The 22500-nt window shown below is 34.5% G+C and overlaps 1 protein-coding gene across 1 annotated transcript in view; it reads right to left on the reverse strand.

Annotated features, from left to right (window-relative positions):
• Positions 1 to 10708: 10708 nt before the first annotated feature.
• The window catches only part of LOC137648319 (uncharacterized), a 26962-nt gene continuing 15170 nt past the window's right edge, over positions 10709 to 22500 (reverse strand). Inside the window, exons 2-4 of the mRNA XM_068381245.1 lie at positions 12224 to 12396; positions 11901 to 12089; positions 10709 to 10959 (exon numbers count right to left, since the gene is read on the reverse strand). Of these exons, the coding sequence (XP_068237346.1) occupies positions 10709 to 10959; positions 11901 to 12089; positions 12224 to 12396 (613 nt within the window). The remainder of the gene's footprint in view (positions 10960 to 11900; positions 12090 to 12223; positions 12397 to 22500) is intronic.

Consider the following 22500-nt stretch of genomic DNA (forward strand, 5'->3'; position numbering starts at 1 on the left):
AGTAATCAAATAAGCCGTTGGCAATGAAGCAATAGCAGTTACGATTTCACTTGTTGAACTAAGTATTAACGTAATATTGAAAGGTCATTAATAACTCACATATTTATCTAAAACGCCAATGTCAAATATTGAAGACAAATAGTTATTGATTAGACATTGCGTAATATTTTGATAACCTGTCTCATTTATGTGCCTTGCAACCTCCGTAATGAGCAACTCTTTCAAACTTTTTAAGATGCTTAATGAAGCTGCACCAATATTAAGGCAGGTAACTCCTAATCAATAATTGACGATACTGATGAGGATTTCTCCTTAATAGTCAGGAGAGAAAAGGGAAAACCTAAAGATATATAAAAGGGGAAGAGACTAGAGATAGAGACAATGGAAAGAAGTCTTAAAATTATCTACAATATCTCCCCTGATGTACCCAGTAAGTGGGGTTAAAACCATCTACACTTTACCCATAAGATACAATATAAGTGACTTTGAAATTATCTATAATGTACCACGTAGGGTTCATAGGTTTAAATGCCGCCCATGAATGCAAGGGCCAGTGATATTACCCTAGCAAGCAGGACAATGCCCTTGATACTGACCATATATACATAAGATCAACGCCCAAGCCCCCTCTCCACCTGAGCTACGACCAGGGAGAGCCAGGCAATGGCTGCTGATGACTAAGCAGATGGACCTATAGGCTCCCGCAAAACCCCCATCCTTAGCTCACAAGGATGATGAGGTTGGAGTGGACCAAAGGAACTAACAAGTTTGGGCGGGACTCTAAACCCAGACTGGCGATTACCAGTCAGTGACGTTACCACATACGCCACCACAAAAGATGGTTTTAAAATCCTCTGCAGTACGCCGCACAAGGCACAAGTGCAAACGCCATATGAAAACACGATAAGCATTCAATGTAAATGTATCAAGTATTGATTTTTCAAAGCGTTATAAATAACGAAATTTTAACCCCAAAAATTTCTGTATATAGTAAAATGTATCGATTAAAAATCAACATTGACGGGTGAGTTACTCATATTTCTGTGATCGATTAAGTTTTGCTATTTGTTATATATTCCATTTGTCTTTCCGGTTTTTTTTTCTTTTTCTTTTTTTTCCCCAAATATTGTCTTAAATTTTTTTTTCATCACTGTATCCGTAGTTTCTTTGGCCCTGGTTCGATTTCTTGGCCGACCAGACGCTATTATCATAAAGTTGATTCACCCTTGGGTCTCTGATCCCGAGGAAGAGAGTATTAAGAGTTATATATGAAAAAACGTATAAATGTGAAAAATTATTACTCACACACACACACACACACATATATATATATATATATATATATCCATGTGAAATATCCCCGAAGACGCCAATAATCATGGTTCACCATTCGTCTCTATTTTCGGTTCTACTGCAACCGAGCTTTAGCTATTCTCCCTCCAGTCATTCTCACCAATTCATCCTTATATTTTGTTCTAGGTCTTCCTTTCAGCCTTCTTCCATAGACTTTAAGAATGTGTGAGAGAGAGAGAGAGAGAGAGAGAGAGAGAGAGAGGTCCTAATTCTTGTCTTCTCACTATGTGACCCATAAACCGTATTTGCCTATACTCTCACTGAAGCTAAAATCTCCTTCGCTACACCCACCCTCTCCAATAGCTCCTCGTTAGTTTTTCTCTAGATCCATAATATATTCAGCATTCGTCTTCGTGAGAGAGAGAGAGAGAGAGAGAGGAGAGAGAGAGAGAGAGAGGTCCTAATTCTTGTCTTCTCACTATGTGACCCATAAACCGTATTTGCCTATACTCTCACTGAAGCTAAAATCTCCTTCGCTACACCCACCCTCTCCAATAGCTCCTCGTTAGTTTTTCTCTAGATCCATAATATATTCAGCATTCGTCTTCGTGAGGAGAGAGAGAGAGAGAGAGAGAGAGAGAGAGAGATAAATTTACTTATAAAGACTCACACAAAAAAAATAGAAGACACCAATTAACAATCATTCTTATGTGTATGTGAGAGAGAGAGAGAGAGAGAGAGAGAGAGAGAGAGAGAGATGTCCTAATTCTTGTCTTCTCACTATGTGACCCACAAACCCGTATTAACGTACCTCTCACTGAAGCTAAAAGCTCTTTCCCAACTCCCACCCTCTCCAATACTCCTCGTTAGTTTTTCTCTCAATCCATGATATTTTCAGTATGTCTTGAAAACTACATTACTGCAGCTAGAGAGAGAGAGAGAGAGAGAGAGAGAGAGAGGAGAGAGAGAGAAGTGGTGGGCATTTACTTAAGATTCAAACACACAAAAACAAATAGATAGAAGACACCAATTAAAAAAAAATTAACAGAGAGAGAGAGAGAGAGTGAGAGAGAGAGGGAGAGAGAGAGAGAGAGAGAGAGAGAGAGGGGAGAGAGGAGAGAGAGAGAGAGAGAGAGAGAATTTTATTAAAGATTCCACCGCTATCATGATTATCATGTTAGATGTTATCAATTTCGACTAGTAATAGCCAAGACAGTCATTTGTTTTCCACCTCTGTAATATCTTTTTTTCTTCCCATTCCACTTTTAGAGCCAAGGAAACCCATTCTAAGTGCATAGTTCACTAATTACATCAACTGAGGCTTGTAGGATTTTTGGAAGACCAACCTTTGCATCCTCTGCTAGTCGATTCGAGGGTTGTTACTGTTTTTAGAATGATATATGTTAATCTATTCTCATCATTTATTTATTTCCTTATTTCCTTTCCTCACTGGGCTATTTTTCCCTGTTGGAGCCCTTGGGCTTATAGGCATCTTGCTTTTCCTACTTGGGTTGTAGCTTGGCTAATAATAATAATAATAATAATTATGAGTAAACGTACTGCCAGAGAGAGAGAGAGAGAGAGAGAGGAGAGAGAGAGAGAGGCATTCACTTGTAAAGATTCAAAACACACAAAAGACAAATAGAAAGAAGACACCCATTAATAAAAATTCAAAGAGAGAGGAGAGAGAGAGAGCGAGAGAGAGAGAGAGAGAGAGAGGGGGGGGGGGGTTATATACTTTTTAAGTAGTCAACAAAGGTAACTGTAAAATTAACAATTTAATATCCAGATGAAATAATTCACAAGACAGAAATAAAAGGATATCGTACGTTGCATCAATGAACTATCGTACATATCGCCAAGGCTAATATCGTACTTTAAAAAATTGTGAAATCTTTCTCGATCACAAAAAAAATATGAACATTTTAACGTGAAAAGTTTTAGATGAGGAGAAATAATCTAACGCATTTGTATTTAACGAGAGCATCGTGTTGTGACGTCGCAGAAAATTACATATAAATTACTTTCAAATTAATGCGGTCGCTCCAGGACGCCACATTTTGGAAAAAATATAAGAATTCGCTTTATTACTCTTTGTCGGATAACAACTGCTTCGTTACATTGTGCTACAGTCATGACTCGAGACCATGAATGCCCAACTGAACGATCGTACGTCAAGGCAGATGTTGCTCGAAAGCTTTTTCAATCTGCATAATAACTATGCGGGTATTGCTATTCTTTGGTTTCATTCTTCTTATCCTATTTGTCTTTGTTGGGCATTCGGGTCGAAATACAAGGAGTCGAATTAGGGCGCACATTAGTGCAATGAAGGTTTAAAACGGTGATCATTATTTTTTTTTTTTGTGGGACAGCGGGTGTGCACAAATGTAAACACATGTTATATATATATATATATATATATATTTATATATATATTATATATATAATTATATATAATTATAATTCATATAAACTATTATTATTATCTTATCATCATTATTACTAATGTATATATACTATATATATATATATATATATATAACACGCTGTATATACATACATTATATATATATATATATATATATTTATATATACATATATTTATATATACACATATATACCATATATTTATATATATACATATTTATGTATATACATATATATAAATATACATATATATATATATATATATATAAAGTAAATAATATATAAACATAAAGATATATGAAACAAAATCAAATATTTTCAGCATCTACAAAACTGACGATTAGAGAAAAAAAAACAGCAAACGACAAAAATGAAAGCCAAAACAGAGTTAATGAGAATCTATGAAATACAAGAAAATATATTACCCTGAAATCAGTTAGATTTTCCGCATAAGCATTTTATTGCGGCATAAAAAAGAAAACGGAAAGATACATTAAATAAATCTTTGAGACCTCTCGTGTATCGCCATTAACATGATAAGAATGATAAAAGAGAATGGATAAACAACAAAGTATATTCTCTCTCTCTCTCTCTCTCTCCTCTCTCTCTCTCTCAACCAAACATACTTTTCTCTTATACAACCTAATATACCCTAAGTGTTGTAATCATTATAATTTGTTGCTTAGCATCTCTCTCTCTCTCTCTCCTCTCTCTCTCTCTCTCTCATACAACCAAATATACATTAAGTGCTGTTGTCATTATACTATGTTACTTAACATCTCTCTCTCTCTCTCTCTCTCTCTCTCTCTCTCTCTCTCTCAAATATATCTTTCTCTCATACAACCAAATATACATTAAGTGTTGGTGTCACTATACTATGTTACTTAGAAAATCTCTCTCTCTCTCTCTCTCCTCTCTCTCGTCTCTCTCATACAACCAAATATACATTAAGTGTTGGTGTTACTATACTATGTTACTTAGAAAATCTCTCTCTCTCTCTCTCTCTCTCCTCTCTCTCTCTCTTCAGCCCAATAAATAAATTTGCTCATACAGCCAAATATACATAAAGTGTTGTTGTCATTTTATTAAGTATACTTACAATTTTCTATATCTCTCTCTCTCTCTCCTCTCTCTCTCTCTCTCTCTCTCTCCAACCCAAAATATATTTTGCTCATACAGCCAAATATACATAGTGTTGTTGTCATTTTATTATGTATACTTAGAATCTCTCTCTCTCTCTCTCTCTCTCTCTCTCTCTCTCACTCCTCTTTTTAAACCGAATATACCTTTCTCTCATACAAACCAATATACCTTAAGTGTTTTGTAATTACATTATGTTAGCATCTCTCTCTCTCTCTCTCTCTCTCTCTCTCTCTCTCTCCTCTTTTTTAAACTAAATATACCTTTCTCTCATACAACCAGTAATACATTAAGTGTTTTGTAATTATATTATGTTAGCATTTCTCTCTCTCTCTCTCTCTCTCTCTCTCTCTCTCCTCTTTTTTTCAACCAAATATACATTCTCTCTCATACAACCAAATATACCTAAAGTGTAATTGCCATTATATTATGTAACTTAGAATCTCTCTATCTCTCTCTCTCTCTCTCTCTCTCTCTCTCCACGTCTGTCTATCCTATCTACTCGACTGTATCACAAGCAATCAAGTCTGGAATGCAGACAGTGCCTCGACGGCATTTGCAACAGGCAAAGCGAACGTGCAGACGTTGCAAGGCGACCAGCACGCTTGTTTTCAAGAGAGGAAGCCAAATGAGCTACATAAATGGCTCCTCGGACGATACAAACAAAGTGGATGTAGCACATTGTGTTTCACTGGCTTACAGCTTTGAGCTTTTACACTTTTTTTTTTCTTCTAAGGCCCATATTTGCTCTATTATGTTTGCATTCACTTTTAATTTGGTGGTACTTTTGTGATACGCTACTTATAATATATATACTATATATATAATATGTGTGTATATATACATATATATCTAATATATATATGTGTGTGTATATATACATATATATCTAATATATATATATATATATATATATATAGATATATATATATATATATATATACACTGTATATATATATATATATATATTATATGTACACACACATATATATATCAAATTAATATTGCTTGCTTTATCCATTTATATTTACTGATAATTTAATGGAAGTTGATATTATTTCTCTCCATGAATTGAGTGAATTATAGTTGAACATAGAAGGGGGTAATAAATTGGATGAATTCAAAGAATAGTAGTGCACTGCTAAAAATTTGCATTAAAAAAACATTAAATGCGTGGCAACATTTATTTTAAAAACGGATATATTGACGTAAGAGATATTACGGGCCACCAACCTGTAAAAGATAATAACAAAGTAAAGTTAAATATGGTCGTCAGTGTTTTACTAACATAAGGCTGAAAACAGAATATCTTTACAGAGAATTTCCGATAAAAATTACGTTTTATTTAACAGTGTGAGCGAACTGAATGTTTAATAAAAAGGACAAATTGCATTTTGAATAAAGTACGCGAGTTGTAAATAAACCAAATAAACTCAGAAATCTAAAATTTCTTAGAGCATTTTATTTTCTCGATGAAGAATACTGAAATAATTTCTAAATCCAAATATTTCTACTTTTTATTATTATTATTATTATTATTATTATTATTATTATTATTATTATTCTTATTATTATACCGCCCTAGCTAACTAGCTCATGCTTTTATGGAGTTTTACACCAACTACAAAAGGATACATATGTTCACGTAAACGACTTTACTGTATTTTCTAATTAGAGAGGCACTAATCTCTCTCTCTCTCTCTCTCTCTCTCTCTCTCTCTCTCTGAATGTGTATTATACTATATCTATCTATCTATATATCAATCTATATTATATATATATAATATATATGTATATATATACATGCAATATACATGTATTTATCTATCTATCGATACACCTATGTATATATAAGTATGTATGTAAGCATATGTATGTATGTGTATCCATACATACATACATGCATACTTTATATATATATATATATATATATAATATATATATATAATATATATATATATATATATATATAGTGTGTGTTTGTGTATATTCATATATATAAAAGTATATACATATATATATACATTTATACATATATACATATATATATATATATATATTCTTCTATGATTATGTATATATACGTACATGTTTACCTATAAAAACCTATATATCTAAAAATTTCCATAATTGTATACACAGTACGCATCTTTATACGCTTACATAAAGAATACAAAACGTTTGATATATATATATAATATATATATATAAAACGTTTGATATATATATATATATATATGCGTAAAAATCACAGGAAAACGTGATGCTCAGATGCAGAAGAACCCAGGGAAAATGAATATACGAAATATAAGATTAAGTCCTGACTAGTTTCGTGATACTTCTTCAGAGGACTCATGGTCCTCTGAAGAAGTATCACGAAATTAGTCAGGACTTAATCTTATACTGTATTTCCTATTTTCATTTCCCTGTGGTTCTCCTGCATATATATAATATATATATATATACATATATATATATATATATATACATATATATATATATGTTATATATATGCATATATATATATATATATATATTTTATATATATATATATATATATAATATACACACATATATATATATATGTGTGTGTGTGTTTATATATACACATATATCGCATAAATACATATTCAAATCTTATTTTACGACATTTCTATTTCTCATCTGATTTTACACCGCGAAGAGGGCCAAAATTGTCTAAAATAAAGTGAGCTGTTTTAATGGGGCCGATATAATAAATATTATGTATATGAATGCATAATTTACACATACACATTATATATATATATATATATATGTATATATACAGTATATACATGTGTGTGTATATATGTATGTATGTATATATATATATATATATATATATATGAAAGTGCGAGATGGAAATTGAACAAACTCATTAAAAGAAGGACATTTTATAAAGGAAACCTTAGAGCAGAAAAGACAATAATAAACTTTTAAGAGAACACATGTACTAAAATCTTTGCGAGCAATATATTATTATTATTATTATTATTATTATTATTATTATTATTATTATTATTATTATTATTATTATTTAAGCTACAACCCTATCTGGAAACAAGATGCTAATAAGCTCAAGGGGTCCAACATGGAAAAATAGCCCAGTGAGAAAAGGAAAAAAAAAACTACAAAAGTAGTAATCAACAGTTGAAATAATGCACTTAATGAATAGTAACACCATAAAAAGATATAACTTCAAAAGTTCAAAGATATCTGTTTTAATGTTGTTATTGTTTTAAAAATATTTTATTTAATTGTTCATTACTTCTTACGTCGTTTATTTTATTTCCTTATTTCATTTCCTCACTGGGCTATTTTTCCCTGTTGGAGCCCTTGGGCTTATAGCATGTTGTTTTTCCAACTAGGGGTTTTAGCTTGCCTAGGAATAATTAATAATAATAATAATAATAATAATAATAATAATAATAATATAAAAAACATACTTATGTCAGCCTCTTCCAAACAGAAATATTTACTGCAAGCTTGACCATTTGCAGGAGTAGAAGTGTTAGGACATCCTTTCGAAACCTAAAAATTGAATGAAAAAAAAAAAAACCCTTTGTGCACGGACGAAAACTCAGGTAATATTTCGAAATGGTGCCGCTTTTCCCAAGTTCATAAGTGTATACAGGAATAAAAGGAAAATAACTCGTTTCGAAATTCACCGGAGGAAAAAGAAAAAAAAACAGCAACCCTTATACCTTGCCTCATTATGCAGTGCATCTTGCAACAGAAAAGCAAGGCTCAGAGGCCTTATGCAATGAACTGAACCACCTTTGCAAGTCCATAATAGAAAGAGCGAGAGAGAGAGAGAGAAAGGGCGCTGTTGAGACTTCAATCAAAGTAAAAAAAAATTGAAAAGACTTAATCAAAAATTCCGACAGTTTAATAATGTGGTGTATTGTGTCCTTAACATTGTATATGTGAGATTGCAATGCTTCACCCTCTCTCTCTCCTCTCTCTCTCTCTTCTCTCAACTGCTATTACTCAGATAGTACTCTCCTCTCTCCTCTCTTCTCTCTCTCTCTCTCTCTCTCTCTCAACTGTTATTACTTAGATAGGAAGTACACACTCTCGCTTTGGATGTTATTACTAGGATACACTGCAATCATTTTTTTCTCTCTCTCCTCTCTCTCCTCTCTTCTCTCTCTCTCTCTCTGAATGCAACTCAAATGAATAGCAACTATGCTCATCTAAGGTAAAAAAAGAACCAATAACTGGAAAACAAGTTTGTGAGCTCTCTCTCTCTAGTCCTATGCAAAGCAAGTAACACGGACTAATTCATGTATCTCTTCAACTCGGTAATGATTGTTTAATTTTGGAAAAGAGATTATTTGACAACCTAACAGGGTTCTTACGGTGATGTATATTCCGTACTCAGAATTGCTCTTACATTGGGGAAAAAAACAATTCGAAAGAATCTACTTTAAAAGATGTGAATTTCCAGTTTTGTCTGTCCTAAGTTGTTTCCGACCCCTTGTAACCGATCTCTTAGAGTGTTTTTATTTCATTATAACCAGTCCTAAGTTTATTTCGGCTGTTTTCAAGCTTCCAGAAGTGTTTTCAGGATCCTTGCAACCAGTTCTAATTGTTTTTAGGCCCAATGTAACAGGTGCCAAGTATTTTGGACTCGTAACTACAAACAAGTATTTTTGGCAGCCTTGTAACAATAAATACAAGTGTTTTTGGCTTATTACAACTGGTCCTAATTGATCCCTGTTCCCTTTGACTGGTCCCGAAAGTTTTCAGATACTGTAACTGGTCCATTTTTTTTTCTTTTTTTTTACCCAGCTACAGTTGGTTCAAAGTGTTTACAACACCACTGTAACAACACCTATTTTACATCCACCTCCGCTCTTTATCAATTTTCCTTGCACATTCCACCTTTTCTTCTGCTTCCTTCCACCATTTCTGTCCCTGCTCACTCTACCTTTCCTTTCCCACCTCAATCCACATTTTCTTTACACTCCACCTTCTCATTCCCTACTCTATCTTTTTTCCCACTCACTCTACTTCTCTTTCCCTGTCCACTCTACATTTTCTTTCCTTACTCACACTACCTTTTCTTTCCCAGATCACTATACTTATCTTTCCCCACTCGTTCTACTTTTTCTTTTACTGCTCACTCTACCCTTTTTTCCCTACTTACTCTACCCCTTTCTTTTCCTGCTAACTTTACCCTTTATTTTCCTGCTAATTGCCTTTTTTTCCTGCTCACTCTACCCTTTATTTCCCTACTCACTCTATCCTTTCATTTCCTGCTCACTCTACTCTCTTTCCCTACTCACTCTACCATTTCTCTTCCCTACCTCATTCAACCTTTCCTTTGCTTACTCCCCTTTTCTTCCTTTCCCTACCACCCAATCATCTCTTTTTCTGAGCACTCAAACAATATCTTTACCATTCCCATTTCATTCTTTCAATTTCCCTTCTCTCCTCCCAACCTCCTACCCCTTTTCTTTCCACTACCTCATCACCATCTATCCCATACAGCCAGGGAAGCAAGTTCACATAATTAAAATGCATGAGGTGTTTTGAAACGTAGCCACTCGGGGAGTGTGAAACGTCCGGACCATTCCTTTGTTAACCTGTATGGAGATGATTAACTGACCCTTTTTTTCGGCAAGCCATTTCTGGACAACAGGAGTTTGTGCCAATATGCTTACAATGCTCGGGATGGAAAAACAGGGTGGAGTGACAGAGGGGGGGGGGGGGGGGCAAGGAGCACGGCTATTAAGATTGTGTGCATTTTGATGTTTTTAATGAATAATGAAAACCTGAGGGGTAACTGGTATAATTAATAATCAAATGGCTAACTATTATATCAAACATCTAATGGTGAACTGGTATATTGGGAATCTAAGGGTGAACTGGTATATTGCGAATCTAATGGAGAACTGGTATATTGAAAATATAATGGTGAACTAGTAAAACGGAATCTAATGGTGAACTGGTATATTGGCAATCTAAGGGTGAACTGGTTCATTGAAAATCTGAAGGCTGAACTGGTATATTGGGAATCTAATGGTGAACTGATAAATTGGGAATCTAATGGTGAACCGATATATTGAGAATCTAAAGGTGAAGTGGGAAATTGAAAATCTAATGGTGAACTGGTATAATAAGAATCTAATGGTGAAACTGATATATTAGGAATCTAAAGGTGAAGTGGTAAACTGAAAATCTAATGGTGAACTGGTATAATAAGAATCTAATGGTGAACTGATATATTGGGAATCTAAAGGTGAAGTGGTAAACTGAAAATCTAATGGTGAACTGTATAATAAGAATCTAATAGTGAACTGATATATTGGGAATCTAATGGTGAACTGATATATTGGGAATCTAATGGTGAACTGGTATAGTAAGAGCCAAATGGTGAACTAATGTATTCAGAGTCTAATGATGAACTGGATATTGGGAATCTAATGGTGAACTGATATATTTGAAATCTAATGGTGAACTGGTATAGTGAGAGCCTAATGGCGAACTAAAGTATTCAAAACCTAATGGTGAACTGGTATATTGGGAATCTAATGGTGAACTGATATATTTGAAATCTAATGGTGAACTGGTATAGTGAGAGCCTAATGGCGAACTAAAGTATTCAAAACCTAATGGTAAACTGATATATTGTGAATCTAATGGTGAACTGATATATTTCGGAATCTAATGTGAACTGATATATTTGGAATCTAATGGTGAACTGGTATAGTGAGAGCCTAATGGCGAACTAAAGTATTCAAAACCTAATGGTGAACTGGTATATTGGGAATCTAATGGTGAACTGATATAGTGAGAGCCAAATGGTGAACTAATGATTCAGAGACTAATGATGAACTGATATATTGGGAATCTAATGGTGAACTGATATATTTGAATCTAATGGTGAACTGGTATAGTGAGAGCCTAATGGCGAACTAATGTATTCAAAACCTAATAGTGAACTGGTATATTGGGAATCTAATGTGAACTGATATAGTGAGAGTCAAATGGTGAACTAATGTATTCAGTACCTAATGGTGAACTGGTATATTGGGTATCTAATGGTGAACTGATATATTGGGAATCTGATGGTGAACTGGTATAGTGAGAGCTAAATGGTGAACTAATGTATTCAGAACCTAATGGTGAACTGGTATATTGGGAATCTAATAGTAAACTGATATATTGGGAATCTAATGGTGAACTGGTATAGTGAGAGCCTAATGGTGAACTAATGTATTCAGAACGTAATGGTGAACTGGTATATTGGGATTCTTATGGTGAACTGGTATAGTGAGAGCTAAATGGTGAACTAATGTATTCAGAACCTAATGTGAACTGGTATATTGAGTACTTAATGGTGAACTGGTATAGTGAGAGCTAAATGGTGAACTAATGTATTCAGAACCTAATGGTGAACTGATATATTGAGAACTTAATGGTGAACTGGTATAGTGAGAGCTAAATGGTGAACTAATGTATTCAGAACCTAATGGTGAACTGGTATATTGAGAACTTAATGGTGAACTAGAATAAGGAGAATTTAATGATGAATATTGAGAACATAATTATGAATTGTACAGTAATAATAATTAGAATCTAATTGTGAACTGGAATAATAACTCCTTAATGGCAAATGAAATAATGAAAAACCTAATGGTGAATTAGAACAATTGCAACCTAATGCTGAACTGGAATAATGAGAAACTGGTATGAGAACCTAATGGTGATCTGGAATAATAAGAAACTGGTATGAGAACCTAATGGTGATCTGGAATAATAAGAAACTGGTATGAGAACCTAATGGTGATCTGGAATAATGAGAAACTGGTATGAGAACCTAATGGTGATCTGGAATAATAAGAAACTGGTATGAGAACCTAATGGTGATCTGGAATAATGAGAAACTGGTATAATGAGAACCTAATGGTGATCTGGAATAATAAGAAACTGGTATGAGAACCTAATGGTGATCTGGAATAATGAGAAACTGGTATAATGAGAACCTAATGGTGATCTGGAATAATGAGAAACTGGTATGAGAACCTAATGGTGATCTGGAATAATAAGAAACTGGTATGAGAACCTAATGGTGAGCTGGAATAATGAGAAACTGGTATGAGAACCTAATGGTGATCTGGAATAATGAGAAACTGGTATGAGAACCTAATGGTGAGCTGGAATAATGAGAAACTGGTATGAGAACCTAATGGTGAGCTGCAATAATAAGAAACTGGTATGAGAACCTAATGGTGATCTGGAATAATAAGAAACTGGTATGAGAACCTAATGGTGATCTGGAATAATGAGAAACTGGTATGAGAACCTAATGGTGATCTGGAATAATGAGAAACTGGTATGAGAACCTAATGGTGAGCTGCAATAATGAGAAAATGGTATAATGAGAACCTAATGGTGATCTGGAATAATGAGAAACTGGTATAATGAGAACCTAATGGTGATATGGAATAATAAGAAACTGGTATAATGAGAACCTAATGGTGATATGGAATAATAAGAAACTGGTATGAGAACCTAATGGTGAGCTGGAATAATGAGAAACTGGTATGAGAACCTAATGGTGATCTGGAATAATAAGAAACTGGTATGAGAACCTAATGGTGATCTGGAATAATAAGAAACTGGTATGAGAACCTAATGGTGATCTGGAATAATAAGAAACTGGTATGAGAACCTAATGGTGATCTGGAATAATGAGAAACTGGTATAATGAGAACCTAATGGTGATCTGGAATAATAAGAAACTGGTATGAGAACCTAATGGTGATCTGGAATAATGAGAAACTGGTATAATGAGAACCTAATGGTGATATGGAATAATAAGAAACTGGTATGAGAACCTAATGGTGATCTGGAATAATGAGAAACTGGTATGAGAACCTAATGGTGAGCTGGAATAATGAGAAACTGGTATGAGAACCTAATGGTGATCTGGAATAATAAGAAACTGGTATGAGAACCTAATGGTGAGCTGGAATAATAAGAAACTGGTAAGAGAACCTAATGGTGAGCTGGAATAAGAAACTGGTATGAGAACCTAATGGTGATCTGGAATAATAAGAAACTGGTATGAGAACCTAATGATGATCTGGAATAATAAGAAACTGGTATGAGAACCTAATGGTGATCTGGAATAATAAGAAACTGGTATGAGAACCTAATGGTGATCTGGAATAATGAGAAACTGGTATAATGAGAACCTAATGGTGATCTGGAATAATGAGAAACTGGTATGAGAACCTAATGGTGATCTGGAATAATAAGAAACTGGTATGAGAACCTAATGGTGAGCTGGAATAATGAGAAACTGGTATGAGAACCTAATGGTGATCTGGAATAATGAGAAACTGGTATGAGAACCTAATGGTGAGCTGCAATAATGAGAAAATGGTATAATGAGAACCTAATGGTGATCTGGAATAATGAGAAACTGGTATAATGAGAACCTAATGGTGATCTGGAATAATAAGAAACTGGTATGAGAACCTAATGGTGATCTGGAATAATAAGAAACTGGTATGAGAACCTAATGGTGATCTGGAATAATGAGAAACTGGTATGAGAACCTAATGGTGAGCTGCAATAATGAGAAAATGGTATAATGAGAACCTAATGGTGATCTGGAATAATGAGAAACTGGTATAATGAGAACCTAATGGTGATATGGAATAATAAGAAACTGGTATGAGAACCTAATGATGATCTGGAATAATAAGAAACTGGTATGAGAACCTAATGGTGATCTGGAATAATAAGAAACTGGTATGAGAACCTAATGGTGAGCTGGAATAATAAGAAACTGGTAAGAGAACCTAATGGTGAGCTGGAATAAGAAACTGGTATGAGAACCTAATGGTGATCTGGAATAATAAGAAACTGGTATGAGAACCTAATGGTGATCTGGAATAATAAGAAACTGGTATGAGAACCTAATGGTGATCTGGAATAATGAGAAACTGGTATGAGAACCTAATGGTGAGCTGCAATAATGAGAAAATGGTATAATGAGAACCTAATGGTGATCTGGAATAATGAGAAACTGGTATAATGAGAACCTAATGGTGATATGGAATAATAAGAAACTGGTATGAGAACCTAATGATGATCTGGAATAATAAGAAACTGGTATGAGAACCTAATGGTGATCTGGAATAATAAGAAACTGGTATGAGAACCTAATGGTGAGCTGGAATAATAAGAAACTGGTAAGAGAACCTAATGGTGAGCTGGAATAAGAAACTGGTATGAGAACCTAATGGTGATCTGGAATAATAAGAAACTGGTATGAGAACCTAATGGTGATCTGGAATAATAAGAAACTGGTATGAGAACCTAATGGTGATCTGGAATAATGAGAAACTGGTATGAGAACCTAATGGTGAGCTGCAATAATGAGAAAATGGTATAATGAGAACCTAATGGTGATCTGGAATAATGAGAAACTGGTATAATGAGAACCTAATGGTGATATGGAATAATAAGAAACTGGTATGAGAACCTAATGGTGAGCTGGAATAATGAGAAACTGGTATAATGAGAACCTAATGGTGAGCTGGAATAATGAGAATCTGGTATAATAAAAACCTAATGGTGAACTGGAATAATGAGAATCTGGTATAATGAGAACCTAATGGTGAGCTGGAATAATGAGAATCTGGTATAATGAGAACCTAATGGTGAGCTGGAATAATGAGAAACTGGTATAATGAGAACCTAATGGTAAACTGGAATAATGAGAATCTGGTATAATGAGAACCTAATGGTAAACTGGAATAATGAGATACTGGTATAATGAAAACTAATGGTGAATTGGAATAAGGAGAAACTGGTATAATGAGAACCTGATGGTGAACTAGAATAATGAGAAACTGGTATAATGAGAACATAATGACGAACTGGAATAATGAGAATCTGGTATAATGAGAACCTAATGGTGAACTGGAATAATGAGAATCTGGTATAATGAGAACATAATGGTGAACTATAATGAGAACCTAATGGTGAACTGGAATAATGGGAATCTGGTATAATGAGAACCTAATGGTGAACTGGAATAGCGAGAAACTGGTATAATGAGAACCTAATTGTGAACTTGAAGAATAATGATAATTAATGGAGAACTTGTGTAATGAAAATAATGATGAATTATTATAATGAGGATCAATTTAGCCTTTTCCTCCCCTCTAAAGGCGAAAGATGTTAATATGTCCTTTTCGGCACAAAGACTTTGCAGAAATACCAAGAAATCACGTGACACGCAGCAAAGCAGATCTTAAAAGAAATCTTCAGCTGAATAATCGTGACAAATAGCAACTTCGCAAAGTAAACATTGCACAAATGATGGAAATAATTAGAAATGAAAAATATAACAACGTGAGAAACTTCAAAGCCCAGGAAATGAATCCGGCGGAGTGGAGTAAAATGTAGTGGAAAAGTCTCGTCATCAAAGAATATCTCGAATGAAAAACAGTCATATAAAAAGAATACATCTACATGGTAAATACTGCTCTTCCCCCCACCCCCTTCCCCTCCTCCCTCCCACACAACCCCCACCCCACCTAACCCCCAAACACCCGTTTAGCTAAAAAGTGGACTTATCACACCACCTCTGCAAAAGCGGTGTCAGGGAAGTACACAAAGGAACACTTGCGAAATATTTTGCAGCATCTTTGTAAGAGAGATAAATCCCTCGTGAGAGAGAGAGAGAGAGAGAGAGAGAGAGAGAGAGAGAGAGAGAGAGAATGTATCTCCTTAATGCTTGTTAGCGCCAGCATCTGCGAACACTAAAGAAATAAAAAAAACAAAAAGATTTTGTTGCCCTGTGTACCGCATGACACTGCGTAAAATGTGGAAAAAAAAGAAAAAAAGAAGACAAGAGAGAGTACCAGATAAAAAGGGTTTCTAGATTGCTCCAAGATTTGGTTTGCAGAACTACTTTATCACTCTCCCCAGACGGGTTATTATTAGGTTTGCGTCTCTCTCTCTCTCTCTCTCTCTCTCTCTCTCTCGTGCACAAACATGAACTTCAAGTTTTGCGTCGGTCAGTTGCATTATCGCTACATCATCTGTTGTTATTACTTTTTTTTTTTCTGTTGCAAAGTGGGAGATGGGGAGGCGTTGAGAGGGAGGTGGAGAAAAGCAAAGAAGAAAGACAATGGAAGCGTGAGGCAGAGAGGGAAAGACAGAGAAATGAAAATTAAGCAAATACCTCGTCAGAAGGTAATAAAAACACAAACATGAACAAATTAAATAAACACACACTTTGCACGCGAATGAAGCTAACCAAAGGTTAATTAGAAATTGAATAAACTTATGTCATGTGAAAAAAAAAGTTTTAAATAGACGGGTCTAAGTTAAAAAAAAAGAAAAAGGAAAATAATTAGTCAAATTTTAAAATCCGACAAAAAAATGGAAGTTTAATTTTCGAAATCAGATTTTAGAGAGTCAATATTATAAAAGTTGAGTGTGTATGTGTAAGTTTGGACAACATCAGACCATGAATACCTTGGACGGTTTGCAAGATAAAGATATTTAATTACCATTTAATATTAATTTCAATGCAATCAATCCAGGCAGAATAAAGAGGAGAAAGTTACAAGGAGTTACAAGGATTTTGGAAGTCTAAATGACTTTTTTAATCCATCTGCAGAGACTATTTGCGCTTGGGTAGAGAGAGAGAGAGAGAGAGAGAGAGAGAGAGAGAGAGAGAGATACCAAAATGAAAAATATATACAACATATATATATAAAAACATTTTCATCACACTGAGAAAAGTGAGAAAGATTTCATACATAAGAAAAAAACGTGATAATTCGTCATTAAAAGGAGAGAGAGAGAGAGAGAGAGAGAGAGAGAGAGAGAGAGTGAAAATAACATTAAAACACCCCCAGAAACCACAACAGATATATGACACTTTCAACTTGAAATTTTATTGCTGCCCCGTTAGAAATAGAATGCATTCCAGAGAGAGAGAGAGAGAGAGAGAGAGAGAGAGAGAGAGAGGGGGGGGGTTTCAATACTATTAAAACATCCCAAGATACCACTACAGATATGTGGTATTTTTAACTTAAAATTTTATAACATTGCCGTTAGAAATATAATGCATTCCAAAGAGAGAGAGAGAGAGAGAGAGAGAGAGAGAGAGAGAGAGAGAGATTCAATACTATTAAAACATCCAGAAACAAGTACAAATATATGAAATTTTAAATTTTATCACTCACTCGTTAAAAATATGATGCATTCCAGAGAGAGAGAGAGAGAGAGAGAGAGAGAGAGAGAGAGAGAAAAGCAATTGTGTGCTTACGGGTCACAATAAGCAAGCGTTGTCCATATGCCGTGGCTGTCTCAGTTAGTAACCGCCCATACATTTATTGCGTGCTGAAGACGCTCTTCTTATGCTATATACGGTTAGTGGCGAAGAAAGTGCGTGTGAGGGAGGGGGAGGTGTATAAGGCGTGTTTTATACCTACTCAACCTACCTCGACTACCATTCATATTCTTTTAATGACGATGTTTTTTACAGTAGCCACACTAACCAGTAGGTTATCTCCCTTCCTGGTGCTTTGTTTACGTAATGAGACAGTATTTAACAAGTATATAAATAGCATGATCAGTCCATTAAAATGAATTGTCTATCAATATCAAAATGAACTGAATATATCAGGTTAACTTCTGAAAAAAAGTTCCAATAGGCATTAAATTGAGAGAGAGAGAGAGAGAGAGAGAGAGAGAGAGAGAGAGACCTTTCTGAAATCTTCGCCCACTTAATGTCTATCTAAAAATACTACGCATAGTTCTAAAAGAGGAGAGAGAGAGAGAGAGAGAGAGAGAGAGAGAGAGAGAAATAAATCAACAACTTTCTCAATTCTTCGCCCACTTGATGTCGTTATAATGTACTACGCAGAAGGATGTTACAAAATACGTGTTTAGTTTTTTTTTCTAATAATATCAACAGCAACATTACTATTTCACAGATTTTTTGCTTTTTCTTTGGTAGTGTTAATAAAACTATATCATCAGGAAATCCATACTAGGGTTCTCTTGCTTGAGGTATACTCGGGCACATTTTTTTTTTCTTTTTTTTTTGGTTTCTCTTCCTCTTGCTTTTTTTTCAGTTTTTATAGTTTATATATGAACGATCTCTATTTTAATGCTGCTACTGTTCTTAAAATATTCTATTCTAATTAATCATTACCTTTTTGTAGTTTATTTATTTCCTTTACTCACTGGGCTATTTTTTCCCTGTTGGAGCCCTGGAGTTTATGGCATTTTGATTTTCCAACAAGGGTTGTAGCTTAGATATTAATAATAATAAAAATAATGGAAAATAAAAAATCCGGACACTGACGTTTAATGCGAAAATCCCTAAACAAAGAAATTCTGTTTTCATCTATAGTTAAGGAAATCATTGTATTTTCTTGCCTAGAAATCCAAGAATTAAAAGTATTTTAGCCACTTTTCAAAACTACAAACACTGAAACGGTGACAAAGAAAATGAAAAAAAAAAATTGAAGAAGGGAAAAATCGACTTTTCTAATGACTAAAAAAAAGTAATAATAAATGAAGAGAAACTCCCATACATAATGGGTAGCTTTTTTCACTGGTCGAGTGATTCGTAAGAGACGGTGGTGGCTGCTCGTTATGCGGTTCACTTTATTGGCAACGGCAAGTCTTAATAGCAGGCCTTCCAGTGGGTTATTGGTATTAAAGCTCACTTAGCCGAGACAGAGAAGCCAGCTAGAAGTGCCATTTACGGCCCCTTATACGGTAGGGGGAATATATTTTAGTGGCGGCAGGAAGCAATATTCGAGAATAAAACGCGAGTCTCAAAATGCTTTATGCGGTTTGAAGACCTCACGGACGAGACAAACATTCTACGTAGGTTGGTCTGGCTGGATGTTTAGATCATTTACTTGGTTCTCTTTTCTTATTTCGTCTGTCCATTGGCTGGCTGACTGACTAGAAGCTTACCAGCATTTATCTCTCTCTCTTTCTCTCTCTCTCTCTCTCTCTCTCTCTCTCTCTCTCTCTCTCTCCGTTTAGATTGATCTACCTTATGGAAAACACGGGCTCTTGCGTTAGTGAACCGTAAGAGAAAAGTTATTTGACAGTAAAGATTTATACAAAATTCTTAGGATTATTAGACGAAGAAAAAGAAATTGGTTCCCGTCTGATATTAATGTTAAAGAAAAAATTACTTGGTTAACTCTCTCTCTCTCTCTCTCTCTCTCTCTCTCTCTCTCTCTCTCTCTTCGTTTTAGATTGATCTACCTTATGGAAAACAAGGGCTCTTGCGTTAGTGGACCGTAAGAGAAAAGTTATTTGACAGTAAAGATTTATACAAAATTCTTAGGATTATTAGACGAAGAAAAAGAAATTGGTTCCCGTCTGATATTAATGTTAAAGAAAAAATTACTTGGTTAACTCTCTCTCTCTCTCTCTCTCTCTCTCTCTCTCTCTCTCTCTCTTCGTTTTAGATTGATCTACCTTATGGAAAACAAGGGCTCTTGCGTTAGTGGACCGTAAGAGAAAAGTTATTTGACAGTAAAGATTTATACAAAATTCTTAGGATTATTAGACTGAGAAAAAGAAATTAGTTCCCGTCCGATATTAATGTTGAAGAAAAAATTACTTAGTTAACTCTCTCTCTCTCTCTCTCTCTCTCTCTCTCTCTCTCTCTCTCTCGTGGCATCCGCACACACGCTGTACGTCTGTATTTATATGGCGGTACGTCAATGCACTGTGGTCAATTTTGCACCTCATTCTTGATTCTATCGCCGCTCGCATCGTGGGCAATTCGTCCTATAAACAACACCCGAGTCACTGAGCTCTATCATTACACAAGTACACTCAAAGCCGCCCGCGATAAAAAACATTCTTTAAATAACTGATATTCCTATCAAACTCTTTGTACCCCTAACCACTGACCTCAGCGAGGCTGTTTTGGGGTCCATCGATGGGCAAAGAGAAAAAAAGGAAAAAATGCATTAAAAAAAAAAAGATGCCATTGGGCTCAAAGTACTATGGTCTTTGAGTCTTTACGTAAGCGTCCACCATACATACAGTTATAAAGACAAATCATGTATACGGGAGGAGGAGATGTACCCATTTTTTCTCATTTTATATCCCCTTTTTATACTGAGGTGGGGTAGGGGGATAGGGGGAGGGGAGAGAAGGGGACAAATTCTCCTCGCTCAATACCTGACCCTATCTGCGAAAAATTGCCATAGGGGTGACTTTCCTTCCTTAATGTATGGTGCGAAAGGACCTTAGCAGACAGGCAAAAAGATCAGCAGTCCTCCGGGCAGTTTAGGGTACGAATACAGAGTGAACATTATTATTATTGGTGGCTCTTGAGGGTTTTATTGCGTATTAAAATGTTTTTAGTTTTTTTCTCTTTTTGTATGGGGCGCAGGAGTACAAAGAGGGTAATTTTAAGGTATACTAAATTATTACTTTCTGTTGCAGCCGCTCTGCCATCCTTGTAATATTTGGACGGTTGAAAGCTAGTTTTAAGGGGACGAAATAAACTTATTCCCATATATAAAAAGAGAATGGTTGTCCGTTTACCCCACGGACTAGCCATGACCTCAGAGTCAGATTCGCAAAAAAGGAAAAAAAAAATGCCCTTTTCTGACAATGCACTTGGAATAATAATGCCAGTTCGTGTCTTTTAAAACTAAGAACATCTGAATTGTAATAAAATTTTGACGATAATTTCAAAATTTAAGTGGCTGAAATGTAATGAAATTTTGATGATCATTTCAACATTGAATAATTCATAGATTTTCCCACATCCCCACCATAAATTAAAGCAAATGGCTGAATTGTAATAAAATTTTGATGACAATTTTAAAATTCAATTTTTCATAAATTTTCCACGATCCCCTCTGTAAATTAAAGGAAATGGGGTGTAATAATATTTAGAAGATAATATTAACATTGATCATTTCCAAGATATTCCCCCCATCGAATCCGTACATTAAAGTATAATGATTTATGGATTTCAAATTTATAAAACGAGATAATTTATAACAGCTTAGGTCAAATAAAGGAATTAAAATGGAAACATTTTTTTTTTCAATTATACCTTTTCTCACTGAACATAATCAGAAATTATACCGCATCGGCTACATGAATGGTATACCCATCTTTTGAAAATTCTCGGATAGTTTAGTAAGCCTATTCGGCCTAGGATGAGTCATTTAGACTTTAGTCATTAAAATCAATTTCAATTAATCTGGTCTTAACCAATCACGAGCTCTTATTCCATGAATTGTCCATTTGGCTGTCATGTAATATACTAGTGTACGCGATCCGTCAAATTGACAGTTAAATATCTAGATAGATATGCAGACACACACCAGGGAATGGCTACTCTCTCTTCCCTTATCTAAGGTAAGAAGAGAGCTGTGCATGGTGCCCAAAAATAAATTATATACATATATATATATATATATACACTCATATATATATATATATATATATATGCATATATACATATATACACACACATACATATATATAATATATAATATATATATATATATATACATATATGCATATATATACATAAATTTATAAATATATATATATATCTATATATATATG

Source organism: Palaemon carinicauda, chromosome 10 (assembly GCF_036898095.1).
Source record: "Palaemon carinicauda isolate YSFRI2023 chromosome 10, ASM3689809v2, whole genome shotgun sequence".
Classification (NCBI taxonomy): domain Eukaryota; kingdom Metazoa; phylum Arthropoda; class Malacostraca; order Decapoda; family Palaemonidae; genus Palaemon; species Palaemon carinicauda.